Genomic DNA, 19010 nt, shown 5'->3' with positions numbered 1-19010 from the left:
GTATTGGCTGGCTGTAGTTTTTGGCTGGCTGTAGTTTTGGTGGCTGTAGTTTTGGTGGCTGTAGTTTTGGTGGCTGTAGTTTTGGTGGCTGTAGTTTTGCTGGCTGTAGTTTTTGGCGGCTGTAGTTTTTGGCGGCTGTAGTTTTGGCTGGCTGTAGTGTTGCTTGCTGTAGTTGTTGCTGGCTCTAGTGTTGCTGACTGTAGTTTTGGCCGTCTAGTTTTGGTGGCTGTAGTTTTTGGTGGCTGTAGTGTTGCTGGCTGTAGTTGTTGCTGGCTGTAGTGTTGGTGGCTGTAGTATTGGCTGGCTGTAGTGTTGCTGGCTGTAGTGTTTGGCGGCTGTAGTATTGGCTGGCTGTAGTTTTTGGCGGCTGTAGTATTGGCTGGCTGTAGTTTTTGGCTGGCTGTAGTTTTGGTGGCTGTAGTTTTGGTGGCTGTAGTTTTGGTGGCTGTAGTTTTGGTGGCTGTAGTTTTGGCTGGCTGTAGTTTTTGGCGGCTGTAGTTTTGGGCGGCTGTAGTTTTGGCTGGCTGTAGTGTTGCTTGCTGTAGTTGTTGCTGGCTCTAGTGTTGCTGGCTCTAGTGTTGCTGGCTCTAGTGTTGGCTGGCTCTAGTGTTGGCTGGCTCTAGTGTTGCTGGCTGTAGTTTTTGGCGGCTGTAGTTTTTGGTGGCTGTAGTATTGGCTGGCTGTAGTATTGGCTGGCTGTAGTATTGGCTGGCTGTAGTTTTTGGTGGCTGTAGTTTTTGGCGGCTGTAGTTTTTGGTGGCTGTAGTTTTTGGGCGGCTGTAGTTTTGCTGGCTGTAGTTTTGGCTGGCTGTAGTTTTGGCTGGCTGTAGTTGTTGCTGGCTCTAGTGTTGCTGGCTGTAGTATTGGCTGGCTGTAGTGTTGCTGGCTGTAGTTTTTGGCGGCTGTAGTTTTGGGCGGCTGTAGTTTTTGGTGGCTGTAGTATTGGCTGGCTGTAATTTTTGGCAGCTGTAGTTTTTGGCAGCTGTAGTTTTTGCGGCTGTAGTTTTTGCGGCTGTAGTTTTGGGCGGCTGTAGTTTTGCTGGCTGTAGTTTTGTGACGTCCCTGTGCTGGTTTCCTCCCGCTCAGCTGGATAAAGACGACATGGTGTACATGGAGGCCTACGACAAGCTGCTGGAGTCGTGGCTGACGCTCGTCCAGGACGAGGAGCATTTCCCTCGCGGCTGCTTCGTCCAGCCGGCCGTCCAGGTCTTCAACTCGTACATCCAGTGTCACCTGGCTGCTCCGGACGGCACCCGCAACCTGGTGAGGCGTTATTAAATACCACGAGTTCCATTAGTACCACGAGTACAGTGTAATGCAGTATATCAATCATTTATTTCAGTAGTATGCTTTTGGCTCTTCTCAGATCTATTAGAAGATATATGAACATTCTTTACATTTCTGTTTTAGTGTACATATAGATATAACTGATAAAGTGTGATTTTTACATTTCCTTTTGAATCTGAGGACCTGAGTGGAGAAAACAAACATCCTGAGATCCAGTTTCTAAGTCTGATCTAAGTTACTTAAAAAAAAGTGAAATAGAAAAAAAGATTTGTCTGCTGACATTTTTATTTATTCTTTTTGTTTGTTGTTGTATTGCTGATTGTGTCCACAAGAGGCTAAAGATGTGTACGTCATATTGTTATTCAGGACTGACTTATTTAAGAGCCGTAACAAACTATAATAATCTCCCCTTTTTAATATCAGCCTGATAAGAATGAATTGATCATCGGGCATTTATTGGCATTCAGAGGACAAACTGAACTCCGTGTTTTAATTCGTCTTTCACTTCATGTGAATTATAAAATTGGGGATCTTTTAAATAAAACAAATGAACATTCATCACCAGATATGTTTCCCGGGGCTTAAATATCCTCCTGACGTGTTTTAACTCTTTTCTCTCCCTCCAGTCGGTGAACGGCATCCCGTCTCATGAAGAGGAAGAGATCAACGAGCTGCAGGAAGACGACCGGGAGCTGTTCTCAGACCAGCTGTCCAGCATCGGCATGCTGGGCCGTGTGGCGGCGGACCACTGCATCCCACTGCTCACCAGGTAAACCAGTCACTGCATCCCACTGCTCACCAGGTAAACCAGTCACTGCATCCCACTGCTCACCAGGTAAACCAGTCACACTGATCTCATGCTGGGAACTAGTCATGGAGTTTTAAAATGGTTATTTCCAGGCCTGGAAAAGTCCCAAAAGTTTAGTAAAAGTCATGTAAATGTGTTATATTCATGTGTTCATGATGTGAGTTTGAAATAATGAATATGCTTTTAAAAGAAAGACTCAAAATATCAGCAGGCATACATACAGGCATCTATATAAATGTTTATTCTTTTAATCAAACTATTGTCTCATTCATTTGAGTCATTTAAGGTTTACTGTATGCTTTGTATTCTCATTGTTAGTTTAAATACTACATTTACTCACTTTTTACTGTTTACACCCAGACTTCACTAAATGATTCACATTCTGATCAATGGGTTTCCATGACTTTTCCATGACTTTTCACCAAATTTAAAAGTCATGGAAATTTGGTTTAAAGTCATGAAATCCACTGGTCAGAATGTGTGTGAACCCTGTTGTTTCCCCAGTTTCTCACAAGATCTTAAGCTCTATTTTCTCCATATGTCTGACATGAATATTAGTTTGAGTTATTCTAAGTTCACACTCTTGCTCTCGTCCGGCAGCCTGCTGGAGGACCGGGTGACGCGGCTGCACGGTCAGCTGCAGAGGACCCAGCAGCACCTCATGAACTCGTCTAATCCCGGATCCATGGACCGCAAGGTCCTGGACGACCTGTACGAGGACATCCACTGGCTCATACTGGTCTCAGGTCAGCAGGGCAGCCGTGTGTGTGTGTGTCTTTGATTGGTTTTAAAAGGACATTTTGGGGGGATTTCATAATCGACTTCCCAAGTCGATGCAATGTTATTGATCAATAACAATGTGATCTATAATAACCACGTTTAATAGTAGTAGACCAAAATATTAGTACAGAATATGTACATTAAAAAAAGCTGTTTTCAGAAGGTTCACACAAAGATACAGTTAAATGATTTTCGGTAAAAGGAATATAATCAAACTCCTTCTGCAAAAAATGTACGTCAGTTCAGGCTAACGAGGTACAAACATCCGTAGGTATAATATATAATATACATAAGTATCTCCAGTGCAGGTATTCTGTGTTTTAACTTTTAGATCTTTTAATTAACTACGTTTTAAAGAAAGCTGAGTTACAACAGAGTTTTCTTGTGAAGTATTTTTTAAATCCTTGTTTCCACAAAGTACCAACAGCAGCATGGTGTTTTAATACACTGTTTTTCACAGGGGTCACTAACTACTTTCCCAGTGCAGTTTATTCCACTGAAGTGACTTTATATATATATTTATATATATATACATATCGTATATTTTTTATGTTCAGGAGATTCAAGGAAACATAACTGTCACATTTGTGTGGTTGAACAAGTTTGACCTGTTTAATTAAAGTTAAAGTTTTCATATTTAATTCTGATGCTAAAGCTGCCAATAATGATTATTTTAATTATTAAGTAATCTTATGAGTATTTTCTTAATAAATTGATTAAAGGCAGGGTCGGTCGTCTTTTCTTTAAAACCATTTGTTCTGTTAGATTTGTAGAAATTGTCATTACAGTGAATCAAATAATCTCAACCAAAGAAAACCAAAGAAACTGTTATCTGTGGACTGTAATGAGCTCGTCCAATCATTTTATTATCATGTTTTAATAATGATCATTCTCACCTTTTGATTTATTGCTGCTCACGACTTTCACTGGAAAAGAGTCGGCAACCCGGACTGAGGCTTCTCTCTAGTTTATTAAGTTACCAACATCAGTTGTAATTGTTTAATTGATAAAATATCAGAACACAGAGATAATTCAGTTTTCCAGAGCTCCAAGTTGACGTATATTTAGAGGCGAAAATATATGTAAGAGTGAGAAAACAGCAAATATTTCAACATGAGACGGTGGGAACAAATGTGATCTTAAAAAAAAAACTATCTTTTCTTCAGGAGCGACCCGGCAAAGAATAGCTGCAGCACAAATAAAACATATAACGCTTTAGAATGAACACAAATAGCAAGATTACATCATTATAAGGCATTAAAGACGGGTTTCCATTAAAAAATCTCTTCAATGCTTCCAGTGAGTTCCTCCAGCCGCAGTAAGTGAGCGTCTCTCTGGTCCTCAGGGTATTTACTAGCAGACGACTCTCAGGGCGAGACGCCGCTGATCCCCTCGGAGGTGATGGAGTTCTCCATCAAGCACTCCACCGAAGTGGACATCAACATCACGCTGCAGATCCTGGGCTCTCCGGGGGAGAAGGCCTCGTCCATCCCGGGATGCAACCACACGGACTCCGTGATCAGGTACAGACTCCATTTTATTCAGAAGATGTTTCCTGTCTTCTGACAAACACGTAAAGTAAATATAAACCAGCTCCGGCTTTTCTAGCTGGAATCAAATTGATTTGCAAATAATTTAGTGTCGTACTGAAAACCCAATTTCCTAAACGCCTTCTTTGAGCCTTACATTTCCAGGAATTGAGGTCCACAGAGCTTTTATTGTTTCTTTTCAAAAGTGCAAAAGAAACGATGAAGTTAAAATGATCAATTAGACATTAAAGAGCAGAGAGAAAACTATAACGAGCTTGAATAGAATAATTCAGGTATGAAAATTAATGATTTAATCAAAGGCAGCGGCAAACCGAGAAGTCTTCAGCCTTGAATATCTGTAAATATCATCTGTAAATATCTTGCATATTAATATATATTATATGTACAGAAATACATATATTAATGTGTATGATATTTACAGAAATGCATATATTTATATGTATGATATTTACAGAAATACATATATTAATATGTATGATATTTACAGAAATACATATATTAATATGTGATATTTACAGAAGTGAACGCTGCTTCTTGGCGTGCCGTGTGGTCAGAAAGCTTCATGAAGAACATTTTGGTTCCTGGAGGCTCCGACAGAAAAGTTCCTTGCTGGCGTCCGGCTCTGAGAACTGGAAGGTCGACGGGTCGAATCCCCAAACTGACTGAGCAGATATGTGGAGGAGGAATCTGACGAGTCTCGGGTTTAAGGAACGTGGAGCGAAGCCTCCGTGTTTCTCCGCCGGTCGGATGAACTCGCGGTGACGCGTCTCTGCGTCTCTGCAGCCGGACCGCCGGGAAACTCCCAGAATAAACGTCCTCCATTATTCTCATCGTGGAAGGACCTGTCGGGTCGTTTGGTTCAATCAGTCGTTTGGCAACTAAACATGGATTGTGTATCACTTGCAAACCGCCTTGTGTGCGTCACAAAAGATATCTGGCTCATGAAGTATTTCCTTCTTTTTTTATCTGATTGCAATTATCTACGTGTGTGTGTGTGTGTGTGTGTGTATGTGTGTGTGTGTGTGTGTTCTCTCCCTGTTGATACAAAGCGACGCTCTATAAATAAAACGTTTAATGGAACGGACCACATGGACGCAACCAGTTGTCGTTATGGGATGGATCCGTCTTTTCAACAGCAATTATACGCGCATGCAGACCACACGCGGCTGGTGTTAGAAACGTTGTGCAGTTCAGGGATGTTGGCCGTCACACTTTGTGTGCGTGCGTGTGTGTGTGTGTGTGTGTGTGTGTAGATAATGACAGTGACGTTAATGGATGGTCGCAGCAGCCAGTGTTGCTGTCTGTTGAAGGTCGTCGAGCCTCTGTGTTTGCTAGATTGTTCATTATGTCGAGGTGTGTGTGTGTGTGTGTGTGTGTGTGTGTGTGTGTGTGTGTGACAGTGAGGATTGCGGAGACGAGCGGCCAATGGCGTCGGGTTTCCTCACAGCGAGCGTCGACCCCGGCCCTCGTAAATGTCAGCGTGGTTTTGTTTTCTGCAAACAATGTGAAACTGTGCAGCATAAGCTGCTTTAAGCCCTCCGTCCTCTGGCGTGTGTGTGTGTGTGTGTGTGTGTGTGACTTTGTGAAGCCCACTCCCCAAAGGCCGTGAAGACGATGTACCGAGGCTCGATCACTTCGTTGTCGGACTTCCTCTCCTCAGGTTAAACCTCCGTTATCTGGTTTCCAGCGTTTGGGAACCGAACCTTCATTTGTTCTGCAGTTCATCCGGATTCAGATTCAGATCCACGATCACAAACATGTCTGAAACGGAAACGCCGCCCGGCTCTCGTTAACGCAGCGTGCGATGAGACGAAGGCGACGGGTTTCCATTCGCTCGTCAGCTGGTTGTCACGACGATGCGTTTCAACAATGATGTTTGAGGCTTAAAGGCTCGTTTTTATGGACCGGGCTAATTTAGTCTGTTTTTCTTCCACAACACGTCTGGTGGAAAGAAAACATCCAAAATGAATTTGACTACTTTGTCTGTTTGCGTCCTTCTAAATTGACCAGAACTCACCATTACATAATACCTCATTTGCATATTTAAACTTAACATTTTGCAAAACTTGTAATACATTAAATCCTCCTCTTAATGTGAGTGATGAATTGGTGAAATGTCATGGTGATATCTACATGTATTAATGAAATAGATTAGAATAGATTTTCTTTTGTCTGACAGTATTTTTCATCCCAGCTATTATTATTAGTATTATTAGTGTGTATATCTTTCATCCCTGTTGTTGTTTTTATATTTAATTTTTTGTCTGTAAATTGCTGCTACTTCGACACCAAATTTCCCCTTGGGGATTAATAAAGTATATATTCATTCATTCATGTTCACAAAACATGTGTCTTTATCCAATATCCATGTTTTTGTTCCCCATTCACAAAAGTTCAAAAAGTTAATTTGTTATTATCAATCAAGCAGTGATTTAATAATAATCACATTGACATGTCTTAGCTTCAGAAACTCTGGTTCCTTTATGTGTCCTTACTTCCTTTCCTCTCCAGCCTTCCTACCGTTGTATCTACTAATAATAATAATAATAATAATAATAGTTTAATCTTATACAGCGCATTCGTAAGTACCCAAAGACGCTTCTAGTGTCCTTGTTGTAGGTGTTTGGCCGTCTCCTTCATCTCCCTCTCTCCCTCTCCCCCCCCCCCCCCCCCTCTCCTCTCTCTCTCTCAGGTTGCTGTCGGCGGTGTTGCGGACGTCGGAGGTCGAGTCCCGGGCGACGAGAGCGAGTCTGACGGAGCTGCTGAGTCCGCAGATGGGGAAAGACATCATGTGGTTCCTGAGACGCTGGACCAAGACGTACCTGCTGGTGGACGAGAAGCTCTACGAGCAGGTAGGAGACGCACCTGCATCATCCCCTCATCCCTCAGCCCCTCATCCCTCATCCCCTCATCCCACTGACTCCTCCCTCCTCAGATCAGCATGCCGCTCAGCACGGCGTTCGGCGCGGACACCGAGGGAGCCCAGTGGCTTGTGGGATACCTCCTGGAGAAGGTGATCAACAACCTGTCGGTGTGGAGCTCTGAGCCCGAGCTGGCCAACGACACGGTGGAGCTGCTGGTGACGCTGGTGGAGAAGAAGGAGCGGTGAGGTCATTCATTCATTCAGAGACGCGCCGGTTCTTCATCCATATCTTCTACGTTTCCTGTCATGCAACCAGAATGTCTGCTGGTTTTCTAATATACAGAATAGTATCTAAGCTTCTTTTGTTGTTGCTTCCTTTAATATTAGAGCGTTTTTAAAAGGGAATCCACTTGTTTCCTCTGTAAAATAAGAGCTTTCATGCACTAAAGAAGTTTATAATATTATCATACGTTACTCAAAGTAAACGTGTATTTTTACTACATTTTGTGTTGTTTTTCACTTCACTTAAAGCAAACAAAGACCATTTGTAATCACAATATGATGCATTATAAAAAGATTATAATGTACAAGGATCCTTGCAAAAAATATGATCTGAAGTCCTTCATAATAAGGCTTCATAATGTGTTATGATTAATAAAGTGTTCTTATTTTTTAATATGAGCAGATTAGAACAAGCTTTAAGTGTGTTTTTCTTCCTTTAAATCATTTTATTTTATGTTTTTACAAGTTACACATTACTAGAAAACCAAAAACTACAACAAATAAGTCAAATAAAGTAAAATACATAAACAGTATAGCAACCAACTATACGAACAATCAGACAAGGACAGAAAAACACGGATAAAAATCATAAATCATCATCCTCCATATTGAACCTACTATAGTGTGTTTTTAACGCAATATAGACACATGCGTTATAAAAAGGTTTAAAAAATGTTATGAAAAAGTTTTCAGACGACAAATCAATACGCAGCTTGTGACACAAGATGTATTTTTCAAAATAAAGTACGTTGTTGAAAGTACTCCTGAGGCCCCGCCCCCATCAGACTGTTAACTGAAGCTCCGCCCCCTCCCTCCCTCTCTCCAGGGCCAACATGGTGGTCCAGTGTGAGAGCTGGTGGAACTTGGCCAAGCAGTTCGCCAGCCGCAGCCCGCCGCTGCACCTGCTGTCCAGCTCAGTGCAGCGGACCCTGATGAAGGCGCTGGTGCTGGGCGGCTTCGCCCACATGGACTCTGACGCCAAGCAGCAGTACTGGGCCGAGGTACTGGGACAGGGTCGTGTGGATAAAGTATCGTGTGTGCTAGTTAGTTTCATCAACACAATAATTAATGCTAGAAATACTTGAGCTGTAACTCCACACAAGTGCATTTCTGTATAAACTTGTTTCTATTTATACCCACGGGTATCACAAACTGATTAATTTATCAATAATTTAAATAACAGATCCATAAAAAACACATACATGAGATATTTAAAGTAAATAGTAAAAAGTGTGCTGAAGAAAAATATCTAATACAGAAAAATAAGCCAAAATTAATAAATGAAAATGACACTTTCAGATACTTAATGTTAGATTTGCATAAAATGTAAAGAAAAGATAAAGAAGAAGGAAAAAGAAGAGAACTATGCACAATTACGCATCTTAAAATCTGTAAATTTGCAGAAATGAAAGTGAACAAAACATCACATGGGTGCATGATACTCGACAGTGTTTAACAATAAACGAACCTTAAAGGAACAGTAACCGAACAGGAGCCTTAAAGGAACAGGAGACTTAAAGGAACAGGAGCTTAAAGGAACAGTAACCGAACAGGAGCCTTAGAGGAACAGGAGCCTTAGAGGAACAGGAGCCTTAAAGGAACAGTAGCCTTAAAGGAACAGTAACCGAACAGGAGCCTTAGAGGAACAGGAGCCTTAGAGGAACAGGAGCCTTAAAGGAACAGGAGCCTTAAAGGAACAGTAGCCTTAAAGGAACAGTAACCGAACAGGAGCCTTAAAGGAACAGGAGACTTAAAGGAACAGTAACCGAACAGTAACCTTAAAGGAACAGGAGCCTTAAAGGAACAGGAGCCTTAAAGGAACAGTAACCGAACAGTAACCTTAGAGGAACAGGAGACTTAAAGGAACAGTAACCGAACAGTAACCTTAAAGGAACAGGAGCCTTGGAGCCTTAAAGAAACAGGAGCCTTAAAGGAACAGTAACCGAACAGTAACCTTAAAGGAACAGGAGCCTTAAAGGAACAGTAGCCTTAAAGGAACAGTAACCGAACAGGAGCCTTAAAGGAACAGGAGACTTAAAGGAACAGTAACCGAACAGTAACCTTAAAGGAACAGGAGCCTTAAAGGAACAGGAGCCTTAAAGGAACAGTAACCGAACAGTAACCTTAGAGGAACAGGAGACTTAAAGGAACAGTAACCGAACAGTAACCTTAAAGGAACAGGAGCCTTGGAGCCTTAAAGAAACAGGAGCCTTAAAGGAACAGGAACCTTAAAGGAACAGTCGCCTTAAAGGAACAGTGACACTGGGCTGACGAGGCGGGACCAGACTTATTAAATTCTCTGTTTTAGCAGCTGCTTGTGGAACGAGACCCAACAACAATCTGGCAAAGACACAGCCAGTAAATGACGTGTTAAAGTCTATAAACCAACAATGTGTTTATGTAGTTATTCTTTTAAGGAGTCTATGGGAACTAATAACATATTTAACTCAGTGAGTTTAAGATCTGACAAAGTCACTAAAAAACAGGTGAAGAGAAACGAGAGGAGTCGGACTTGTTGTGAACAAACCTCCAGCTCAGTCTCAGACAAATAAAGGACAACAGTAGATTTGTTTATTAAATTATTATTTTATTGAAGATTATTACAAACATAAAGTGGCTTTGTCTGTCTTATATCTTATTGCAGCAATGTTGCTTTAAACATTTTTTTATTCAAAATAACTACATACATTTAATTAATATATGATAAATAAATAAAATGTATATATTAAAAATAAATACATGAAAACAATAAAACCATAAAAATTCATTATAACACATAAGTAAGAATTGAGTACAAACTTTTTTTAACGATGTTTCATGAGGAAGATCTTGGATAAATAATAATGCTAATAAATAAATAAGAAACCAAACACTTTTATTTAACTTGTTATATTTATTCTATAAATGAAACCATGAAGATGGAAACGTTGTTGACTCCTTCAGCCCAAAAAGAATTCACAAACCTTCATAAAGTTATTCATTGGTTTGTTTCCCTCATATTTAAACTATTGACTGGACTGAAAACAAATTAAAAACTAAATTCTGACCAACAACCGGCAGCCAATGTGTGTATTTTGATAAACTAGTTTTTGTTGACAGAAATTCTCCAGCAGCCTTTTTTAAATACAAAGAAACTAGTTCTGCAGCCTCCAGTCGGGAGGAGGAGGATGATGATGATGATGATGATGGAGTCTTCCTCCCGCATCAGAACCGGATCCTTTATTTGATCCTCGAGGTCTTTTGTCTCAATAGACCGACGGCAGTAAATGTGGTGCAAAGCCACGATGACTCCAGAGTAATTATGGGGGAGGAGGAGGGAGAGGAGGGGGGGAGAGGAGGGAGACGACAGCTGCTCACTCCTGCAGCTGCTGTCTGAACCTGGGGGGGGAAGGGATGGGGGGAGAGGAGGAGAGAAAGGGAAGGAAGGAAAAGGAGGAGAAGGAAGAAAGAGGAGGAAAGGGGAAGGAAGGAAAAGGAGGAGAAGGAAGAAAGAGGAGGAAAGGGGAAGGAAGGAAAAGGAGGAGAAGGAAGAAAGAGGAGGAAAGGGGAAGGAAGGAAAAGGAGGAGAAGGAAGAAAGAGGAGGAAAGGGGAAGGAAGGAAAAGGAGGAAAGGGGAAGGAAGGAAAAGGAGGAGAAGGAAGAAAGAGGAGGAAAAGGGAATGAAGGAAGTGGAGGAAAAAGGAAGGAGGAGGAGGAGGAAGGGGAAGGAAGAGAAGGGAATGAGGAAGGAAGAGGAGGATACGGGAGGGAAGGGGAGGAGGATTAGGGAGGGAGGGAAGCGAGGAGGATAAGGGAGGAGGAGGAGGAAATGGGAAGTAAGGAAGAGGAGGGGAAGAGGAGGATAAGGGAGTGAGGGAGGAAGGATAAGGGAAGGAAGAGGAGGATAAGGGAGGGAAGAGGAGATACAGAAACTGTACTTTTCGTTCCATCGCTGCTTTAAAAGAGAACGATGCCTTTTGATTTACAATAAAACATAAAAAGTTCCATTAAATGTGATAATTAGCGGCTAAATAAAGTGAAGAATGCCACTGAAATATCTTTAAGCGTTGAAGAGGTAACGCGATGCCCCTCCCCCCCCCTCCAGGTGCTTCATCCTCTGCAGCAGCGTTTCCTGAACCTCATCAACCAGGAGAACTTCGCTCAGATCAGCCAGGAGGAAAACGTCAAGCGGGAGATCGTCGCCACGCTGGAGGCGCTGTGCGGCATCGCCGAGGCAACGCAGATCGACAACGTGGCCTCGCTCTTCTCCTTCCTCATGGACTTCCTGTCCAGCTGCATCGGCCTCATGGAGGTGAGGAGGAACGAGGGAACAGGGAAACTCGAGCCTTTTAAACGAGTCTGTTAGGTTTTACTTCTGTTTTCTGGCTCTATAGACACACATATATGTATTTATATATATATTTATATATATATTCTGTGTCTGCAGGTCTACAGCAACACGCCCGAGACGATCAACCTCATCATCGAGGTGTTTGTGGAAGTGGCTCACAAGCAGATCTGTTACCTGGGCGAGGTGAGAAAGAACCAAACGACTCACAGGCTGAACTTCTGCTCTTTGTTGTTGTTGTTTTGTACAAGATGGTGACGCCAATAGTTTCACTGAGGACAAACCATGATGCACTTTATCTGGGTTTAAAAAGCTGTTTCATGGTCATGGCTTTTTAGGGTTTCATTAGAAAGATGATAGACTTTTAAAAGTGGGTCTTCAAATACTTTTTCATATTTTAACACTTTAATTGGGTAAAACTTCTTCTTTTGTGACAAGCTCTTTGTATTTTAAAGTGTCTCTTAAAGTTAAGTTATGTATTATTATTATAGTTTATCGGTTCTATACTTTCACACGGGAACATAATACATCTTTTATGTATGAATCAAGAAATAAAATGATGCGTTTCAGTCCGTCTGTGGCAGGAAACACACAAATATAGAAGTTTCAAAGGGTTAAAGTCTCTCTCTCCGTCCAGACCAAGTCCATGAAGCTGTACGAGGCGTGCCTGACGCTGCTGCAGGTTTACTCCAAGAACAACCAGAGCAGGAAGAGGAACGACGCCACGGCGGAGGAGGACCAGTACCAGGACCTGCTGCTCATCATGGAGCTGCTCACCAACCTGCTGTCCAAGGAGTTCATCGACTTCAGCGACACCGGTGGGTTGAAGCACCCGTTCCTCCTCTTCAGGAGTCGTTCCTCTCTGTTGTGAGGCCTCAGGAGCATTTAGCTCCATTAAAAACATAAACGTTTGATTATATTTCACGACGAGAAACCTCGTCTCCGGTTGTTTTATTCCACACGACCAGACTGCATGTTTAACGGCCGTCGGGACACAGCGCCCTCTGCTGGAGGTTGTGATGTATCACAACTACAATGGAAATGTATTTACTTTCTTTTTTTATTTCATGTATTTTTTTAATTGCATAACTTTTATTTAGTTTCACTTCACGACATAATTAAGTCTCTTCGTTTTACTTCCCAGTAACGACCCTGCCTCTGTCTTTAAATGTGTACTAAGAGGAGAACGTTGGTGTTCTTGTGTTTTCAGACGAGGTGTTTAGAAACCAGGACCAGGAAACGCCGGCGTCCAGCCGGACGGTGTCGGCAGCAGACGTGGTTCTTTACGGCGTGAACATCGTGCTGCCGCTCATGTCTCAGGACCTGCTCAAGGTGGGCGCCGCTCCTCGCCGGGTTAATTATGAAGGATGAAGTGACGACTTCTCAGACTTTCATAGAAACTATTTCTTTAAAGCGACGAGAGAAGTATATCATGTTGTAGAGAGTTCAGAGGTTTGAGTCGGCAGTTAAAATAATATTATACACACCTTTACATTCCAGTACTACAGTAGCTGCTGATTCATTTTCTTTCTGGATGAACACATGCATTCATTTGAATACAACTTTATTAATCCAGTCCAAACAAACAAAGAACAGAAAGTTAAGGAGCTGTTTTAGAAATAACTCAAGTGACATAAAAGTCATAAAAAATGATTTTCTGTCAGTTAAAATCTCCTCCCTGTTCTCCCTGTTCTCCCAGTTCCCCTCCCTGTGTAACCAGTACTACAAGCTCATCACCTTCATCTGTGAGATCTTTCCAGAGAAGATCCCTCAGCTGCCTGAAGACCTGTTCAAGAGCCTGATGTTCTCCCTGGAGCTGGGCATGACCTCGTATCCTCCGCTGCCGGCTGCTCATTATGGTGCAGTTATAAGGACGCGCGTTTATTAATAAGGATTTTATGGTTTTCTTAAGGAGTCTGGTGCTCAAACACTACCGCTTTAGTCCACAGGGGGCGCCAGAATCAACACAACATGAAAGTTCCTTCACTTCTGTTTTTACAACTCTAACGTTGTTTTAGAGTTATTTATGTTTGTAAACAACACTAAACTTCATTTGATTTTTAAAGGAAATACACGTTAGTTTAGTGAAACTTCAGTGAGTGAAATGAAGAGAACTATCTGCTAGATGTATAACCCGCTAGATTAATAACCCGCTAGATTAATAATCCGCTAGATTAATAATCCGCTAGATTAATAACCCGCTAGATATATAACCCACTAGATGTATAACCCAATAGATTAGTGACCCACTAGATATATAACCCACTAGATGTATAACCCAATAGATTAGTGACCCACTAGATATATAACCCACTAGATGAATAACTAGCTCTCTGGGTAGGTGTGTGTTCCTTAACGTGTGTTCAGGATGAGTTCAGAGATCAGTCAGCTGTGTTTGGAGGCTTTGTCTCCGCTCGCTGAGCAGTGCGCCAAAAACCAGGAGAAGGACACGCCCCTTTTCATCGCCACCCGCCACTTCCTGAAGGTAAAGCTCACCTGAGACTGAGGGTTCTCTCACGTTGTGTTCCCTTCTCACGTTGTGTGTGTGTTCCCTTCTCACGTTGTGTGTGTTCCCTTCGCACGTTGTGTTCCCTTCTCACGTTGTGTGTGTGTTCCCTTCTCACGTTGTGTGTGTTCCCTTCTCACGTTGTGTGTGTTCCCTTCTCACGTTGTGTGTGTTCCCTTCTCACGTTGTGTGTGTGTTCCCTTCTCACGTTGTGTGTGTTCCCTTCTCACGTTGTGTGTGTGTTCCCTTCTCACGTTGTGTGTGTTCCCTTCTCACGTTGTGTTCCCTTCTCACGTTGTGTGTGTGTTCCCTTCTCACGTTGTGTGTGTTCCCTTCTCACGTTGTGTTTCCTTTCTTACGTTGTGTGTGTTCCCTTCTCACGTTGTGTGTGTTCCCTTCTCACGTTGTGTGTGTTCCGTTGTGTGTGTTCCCTTCTCACGTTGTGTGTGTTCCCTTCTCACGTTGTGTGTGTTCCCTTCTCACGTTGTGTGTGTTCCCTTCTCACGTTGTGTGTTTTTCCTTCTCACGTTGTGTGTGTTCCCTTCTCACGTTGTGTGTGTTTCCTTCTCACGTTGTGTGTGTTCCCTTCTCACGTTGTGTGTGTTCCCTTCTCACGTTGTGTTCCCTTCTCACGTTGTGTGTGTTTCCTTCTCATGTTGTGTGTTTTCCCTTCTCACATTGTGTGTGTTCCCTTCTCACGTTCTGTGTGTTCCCTTCTCACGTTGTGTTCCCTTCTCACGTTGTGTGTGTTTCCTTCTCATGTTGTGTGTTTTCCCTTCTCACGTTGTGTTCCCTTCTCACATTGTGTGTGTTCCCTTCTCACGTTGTGTTCCCTTCTCACGTTGTGTGTGTTTCCTTCTCACGTTGTGTGTGTTCCCTTCTCACGTTGTGTGTGTTCCCTTCTCACGTTGTGTTCCCTTCTCACGTTGTGTGTGTTTCCTTCTCACGTTGTGTGTGTTCCCTTCTCACGTTGTGTTCCCTTCTCACGTTGTGTGTTCCCTTCTCACGTTGTGTGTGTTTCCTTCTCACGTTGTGTGTGTTCCCTTCTCACGTTGTGTGTGTTCCCTTCTCACGTTGTGTGTGTTCCCTTCTCACGTTGTGTTCCCTTCTCACGTTGTGTGTGTTTCCTTCTCATGTTGTGTGTTTTCCCTTCTCACATTGTGTGTGTTCCCTTCTCACGTTCTGTGTGTTCCCTTCTCACGTTGTGTGTGTTCCCTTCTCACGTTGTGTGTGTTCCCTTCTCACGTTGTGTGTGTTCCCTTCTCACGTTGTGTGTGTTCCCTTCTCACGTTGTGTGTGTTCCCTTCTCACGTTGTGTGTGTTCCCTTCTCACGTTGTGTGTGTTCCCTTCTCACGTTGTGTGTTTTTCCTTCTCACGTTGTGTGTGTTTCCTTCTCACGTTGTGTGTGTTTCCTTCTCACGTTGTGTTCGTTTCCTTCTCACGTTGTGTGTGTTCCCTTCTCACGTTGTGTGTGTTCCCTTCTCACGTTGTGTTCCCTTCTCACGTTGTGTTCCCTTCTCACGTTGTGTGTGTTTCCTTCTCATGTTGTGTGTTTTCCCTTCTCACGTTGTGTTCCCTTCTCACATTGTGTGTGTTCCCTTCTCACGTTGTGTTCCCTTCTCACGTTGTGTGTGTTTCCTTCTCACGTTGTGTGTGTTCCCTTCTCACGTTGTGTGTGTTCCCTTCTCACGTTGTGTTCCCTTCTCACGTTGTGTGTGTTTCCTTCTCACGTTGTGTGTGTTCCCTTCTCACGTTGTGTTCCCTTCTCACGTTGTGTGTTCCCTTCTCACGTTGTGTGTGTTTCCTTCTCACGTTGTGTGTGTTCCCTTCTCACGTTGTGTGTGTTCCCTTCTCACGTTGTGTGTGTTCCCTTCTCACGTTGTGTGTGTTTCCTTCTCACGTTGTGTTCCCTTCTCACGTTGTGTGTGTTTCCTTCTCACGTTGTGTGTTTCCTTCTCACGTTGTGTGTGTTCCCTTCTCACGTTGTGTGTTCCCTTCTCACGTTGTGTGTGTTCCCTTCTCACGTTGTGTGTGTTCCCTTCTCACGTTGTGTGTGTTCCCTTCTCACGTTGTGTTCCCTTCTCACGTTGTGTGTTTCCTTCTCACGTTGTGTGTTCCCTTCTCACGTTGTGTGTGTTCCCTTCTCACGTTGTGTGTGTTCCCTTCTCACGTTGTGTGTTTCCTTCTCACGTTGTGTGTTTCCTTCTCACGTTGTGTGTTTCCTTCTCACGTTGTGTGTTTCCTTCTCACGTTGTGTGTGTTCCCTTCTCACGTTGTGTGTGTTCCCTTCTCACGTTGTGTGTGTTCCCTTCTCACGTTGTGTGTGTTCCCTTCTCACGTTGTGTGTGTTCCCTTCTCACGTTGTGTGTGTTCCCTTCTCACGTTGTGTGTGTTCCCTTCTCACGTTGTGTGTGTTCCCTTCTCACGTTGTGTGTGTTCCCTTCTCATGTTGTTTCCTTCTCACGTTGTGTGTTCCCTTCTCACGTTGTGTGTGTTCCCTTCTCACGTTGTTCCCTTCTCACGTTGTGTGTGTTCCCTTCTCACGTTGTGTGTTCCCTTCTCACGTTGTGTGTGTTCCCTTCTCACGTTGTGTGTGTTCCCTTCTCATGTTGTTTCCTTCTCACGTTGTGTGTGTTCCCTTCTCACGTTGTGTGTGTTCCCTTCTCACGTTGTGTGTGTTCCCTTCTCACGTTGTGTGTGTTCCCTTCTCACGTTGTGTGTGTTCCCTTCTCACGTTGTTTCCTTCTCACGTTGTGTGTTCCCTTCTCACGTTGTTTCCTTCTCACGTTGTGTGTTCCCTTCTCACGTTGTGTGTTTCCTTCTCACGTTGTGTGTGTTCCCTTCTCATGTTGTTTCCTTCTCACGTTGTGTGTGTTCCCTTCTCATGTTGTTTCCTTCTCACGTTGTGTGTTCCCTTCTCACGTTGTGTGTGTTCCCTTCTCATGTTGTTTCCTTCTCACGTTGTGTGTTCCCTTCTCACGTTGTTTCCTTCTCACGTTGTGTGTGTTTCCTTCTCACGTTGTGTGTGTTCCCTTCTCACGTTGTTCCCTTCTCACGTTGTTTCCTTCTCACGTTGTGTGTTCCCTTCTCACGTTGTTTCCTTCTCACGTTGTGTGTGTTCCCTTCTCACGTTGTGTGTGTTCCCTTCTCACGTTGTTTCCTTCTCACGTTGTGTGTGTTCCCTTCTCACGTTGTGTGTTCCCTTCTCACGTTGTTTCCTTCTCACGTTGTGTGTGTTTCCTTCTCACGTTGTGTGTTCCCTTCTCACGTTGTTTCCTTCTCACGTTGTGTGTGTTCCCTTCTCACATTGTGTGTTCCCTTCTCACGTTGTGTGTTCCCTTCTCACGTTGTGTGTTCCCTTCTCACGTTGTGTGTTCCCTTCTCACGTTGTGTGTTCCCTTCTCACGTTGTGTGTGTTTCCTTCTCACGTTGTGTGTTCCCTTCTCACGTTGTGTGTGTTCCCTTCTCACGTTGTGTGTTCCCTTCTCACGTTGTGTGTGTTCCCTTCTCATGTTGTTTCCTTCTCACGTTGTTTCCTTCTCACGTTGTGTGTTCCCGTCTCACATTGTGTTCCCTTCTTGCCTCAGCTGGTGTTTGACATGCTGGTGCTGCAGAAGCACAACACTGAGATGACGGTGGCCGCCGGAGAAGCTCTCTACACACTCGTGTGCCTGCATCAGGTGAGTCCTCACACACCGTCTGACACCTGGCAGGTTATTTATATGTGAGGGGCTGCGCTGCCCTCTAGTGGCCGATCTGCGTCATAGCAGATCATTAAGATGATAAAGTTGTTGTTTCTGTCACGTTAATGGACCAAAAATATTTATACATGTACAAAATAAACTATTACATAATGAAAAAATAAATCAAAACATTAGTTATATGTGCAATTTTTTCATTTATTTTTTTGGTGTATATTTTTTTTATATATCTTTAGGGCTGAACTATTAATTACATTTTTATCTAACGCAATATTGCCTTCAATTTACAACTTACAGGAGGACATATGTTTGATAATATATCATATACATATATATATGATATATTACCATTTTAAACGAAGTATTAAATAAACACCTTCCATCTTTGTTTGATTCAGATCGATGCAAAAAGCACACCACAATAATTTGATCATGTTTTTCAATGAAAATGAGAATGTCAACGTTAAATATTCCCTCTAAAATGGATAATCGTATAGTAATTGCAATGTTAGAAACAAATAGTATTTTAAATTAAAATTGTATTATTTATGTATGTGTATATATGTGTATATCTCTGACGCTCCTCCTCTGCAGGCGGAGTACTCGGAGCTGGTGGCGGCGCTGCTCTCGTCGCAGAGAGACGCCGTCATCTACCAGCGGCTCGCCGCCGCCTTCACCACGCTGGCGGCCAGCAGCTCGCCGCCCATCATGGACCGCAAGCAGAAGGTCGCCTTCCTCAAGAGCCTGGAGGAGTTCGTGGCCAACGTGGGCGGCTTGCTGTGCGTCAAATAACCACAACCCCCCCCGCCCGCCTGGTCCCTAAGAACTCTGGGTAAAGAGCCAGCTGGAGGTCGGCTCTCGACCCGCTGAGGGATCCGCCTGAATGTTCTCACCTCCTCGGTATT

At 43.3% G+C, this 19010-nt stretch overlaps 1 protein-coding gene across 1 annotated transcript in view; it reads left to right on the top strand.

The window, feature by feature from the left end:
- xpo4 (exportin 4) overlaps positions 1 to 19010 on the top strand; it is a gene marked incomplete at its 5' end in the record, with an annotated part of 53772 nt that overhangs the window by 33756 nt on the left and 1006 nt on the right. Inside the window, 15 exons of the mRNA XM_079228314.1 lie at positions 1087 to 1263; positions 1914 to 2056; positions 2696 to 2841; positions 4221 to 4398; positions 7118 to 7277; positions 7361 to 7530; positions 8397 to 8571; positions 11655 to 11861; positions 11997 to 12083; positions 12535 to 12715; positions 13108 to 13229; positions 13597 to 13727; positions 14265 to 14382; positions 17992 to 18084; positions 18700 to 19010. The exon at positions 18700 to 19010 is cut by the window's right edge and continues 1006 nt beyond it. Coding sequence (XP_079084440.1) covers positions 1087 to 1263; positions 1914 to 2056; positions 2696 to 2841; positions 4221 to 4398; positions 7118 to 7277; positions 7361 to 7530; positions 8397 to 8571; positions 11655 to 11861; positions 11997 to 12083; positions 12535 to 12715; positions 13108 to 13229; positions 13597 to 13727; positions 14265 to 14382; positions 17992 to 18084; positions 18700 to 18897 — 2286 coding nt within the window. The 3' untranslated portion in view covers positions 18898 to 19010. The remainder of the gene's footprint in view (positions 1 to 1086; positions 1264 to 1913; positions 2057 to 2695; positions 2842 to 4220; positions 4399 to 7117; positions 7278 to 7360; positions 7531 to 8396; positions 8572 to 11654; positions 11862 to 11996; positions 12084 to 12534; positions 12716 to 13107; positions 13230 to 13596; positions 13728 to 14264; positions 14383 to 17991; positions 18085 to 18699) is intronic.

Source organism: Taurulus bubalis, assembly GCF_910589615.1.
Source record: "Taurulus bubalis genome assembly, chromosome: 1".
NCBI lineage: Eukaryota > Metazoa > Chordata > Actinopteri > Perciformes > Cottidae > Taurulus > Taurulus bubalis.
The sequence above is the reverse complement of the archived record's forward strand: the minus strand, read 5'-3'. Positions and strand labels throughout refer to the sequence as shown.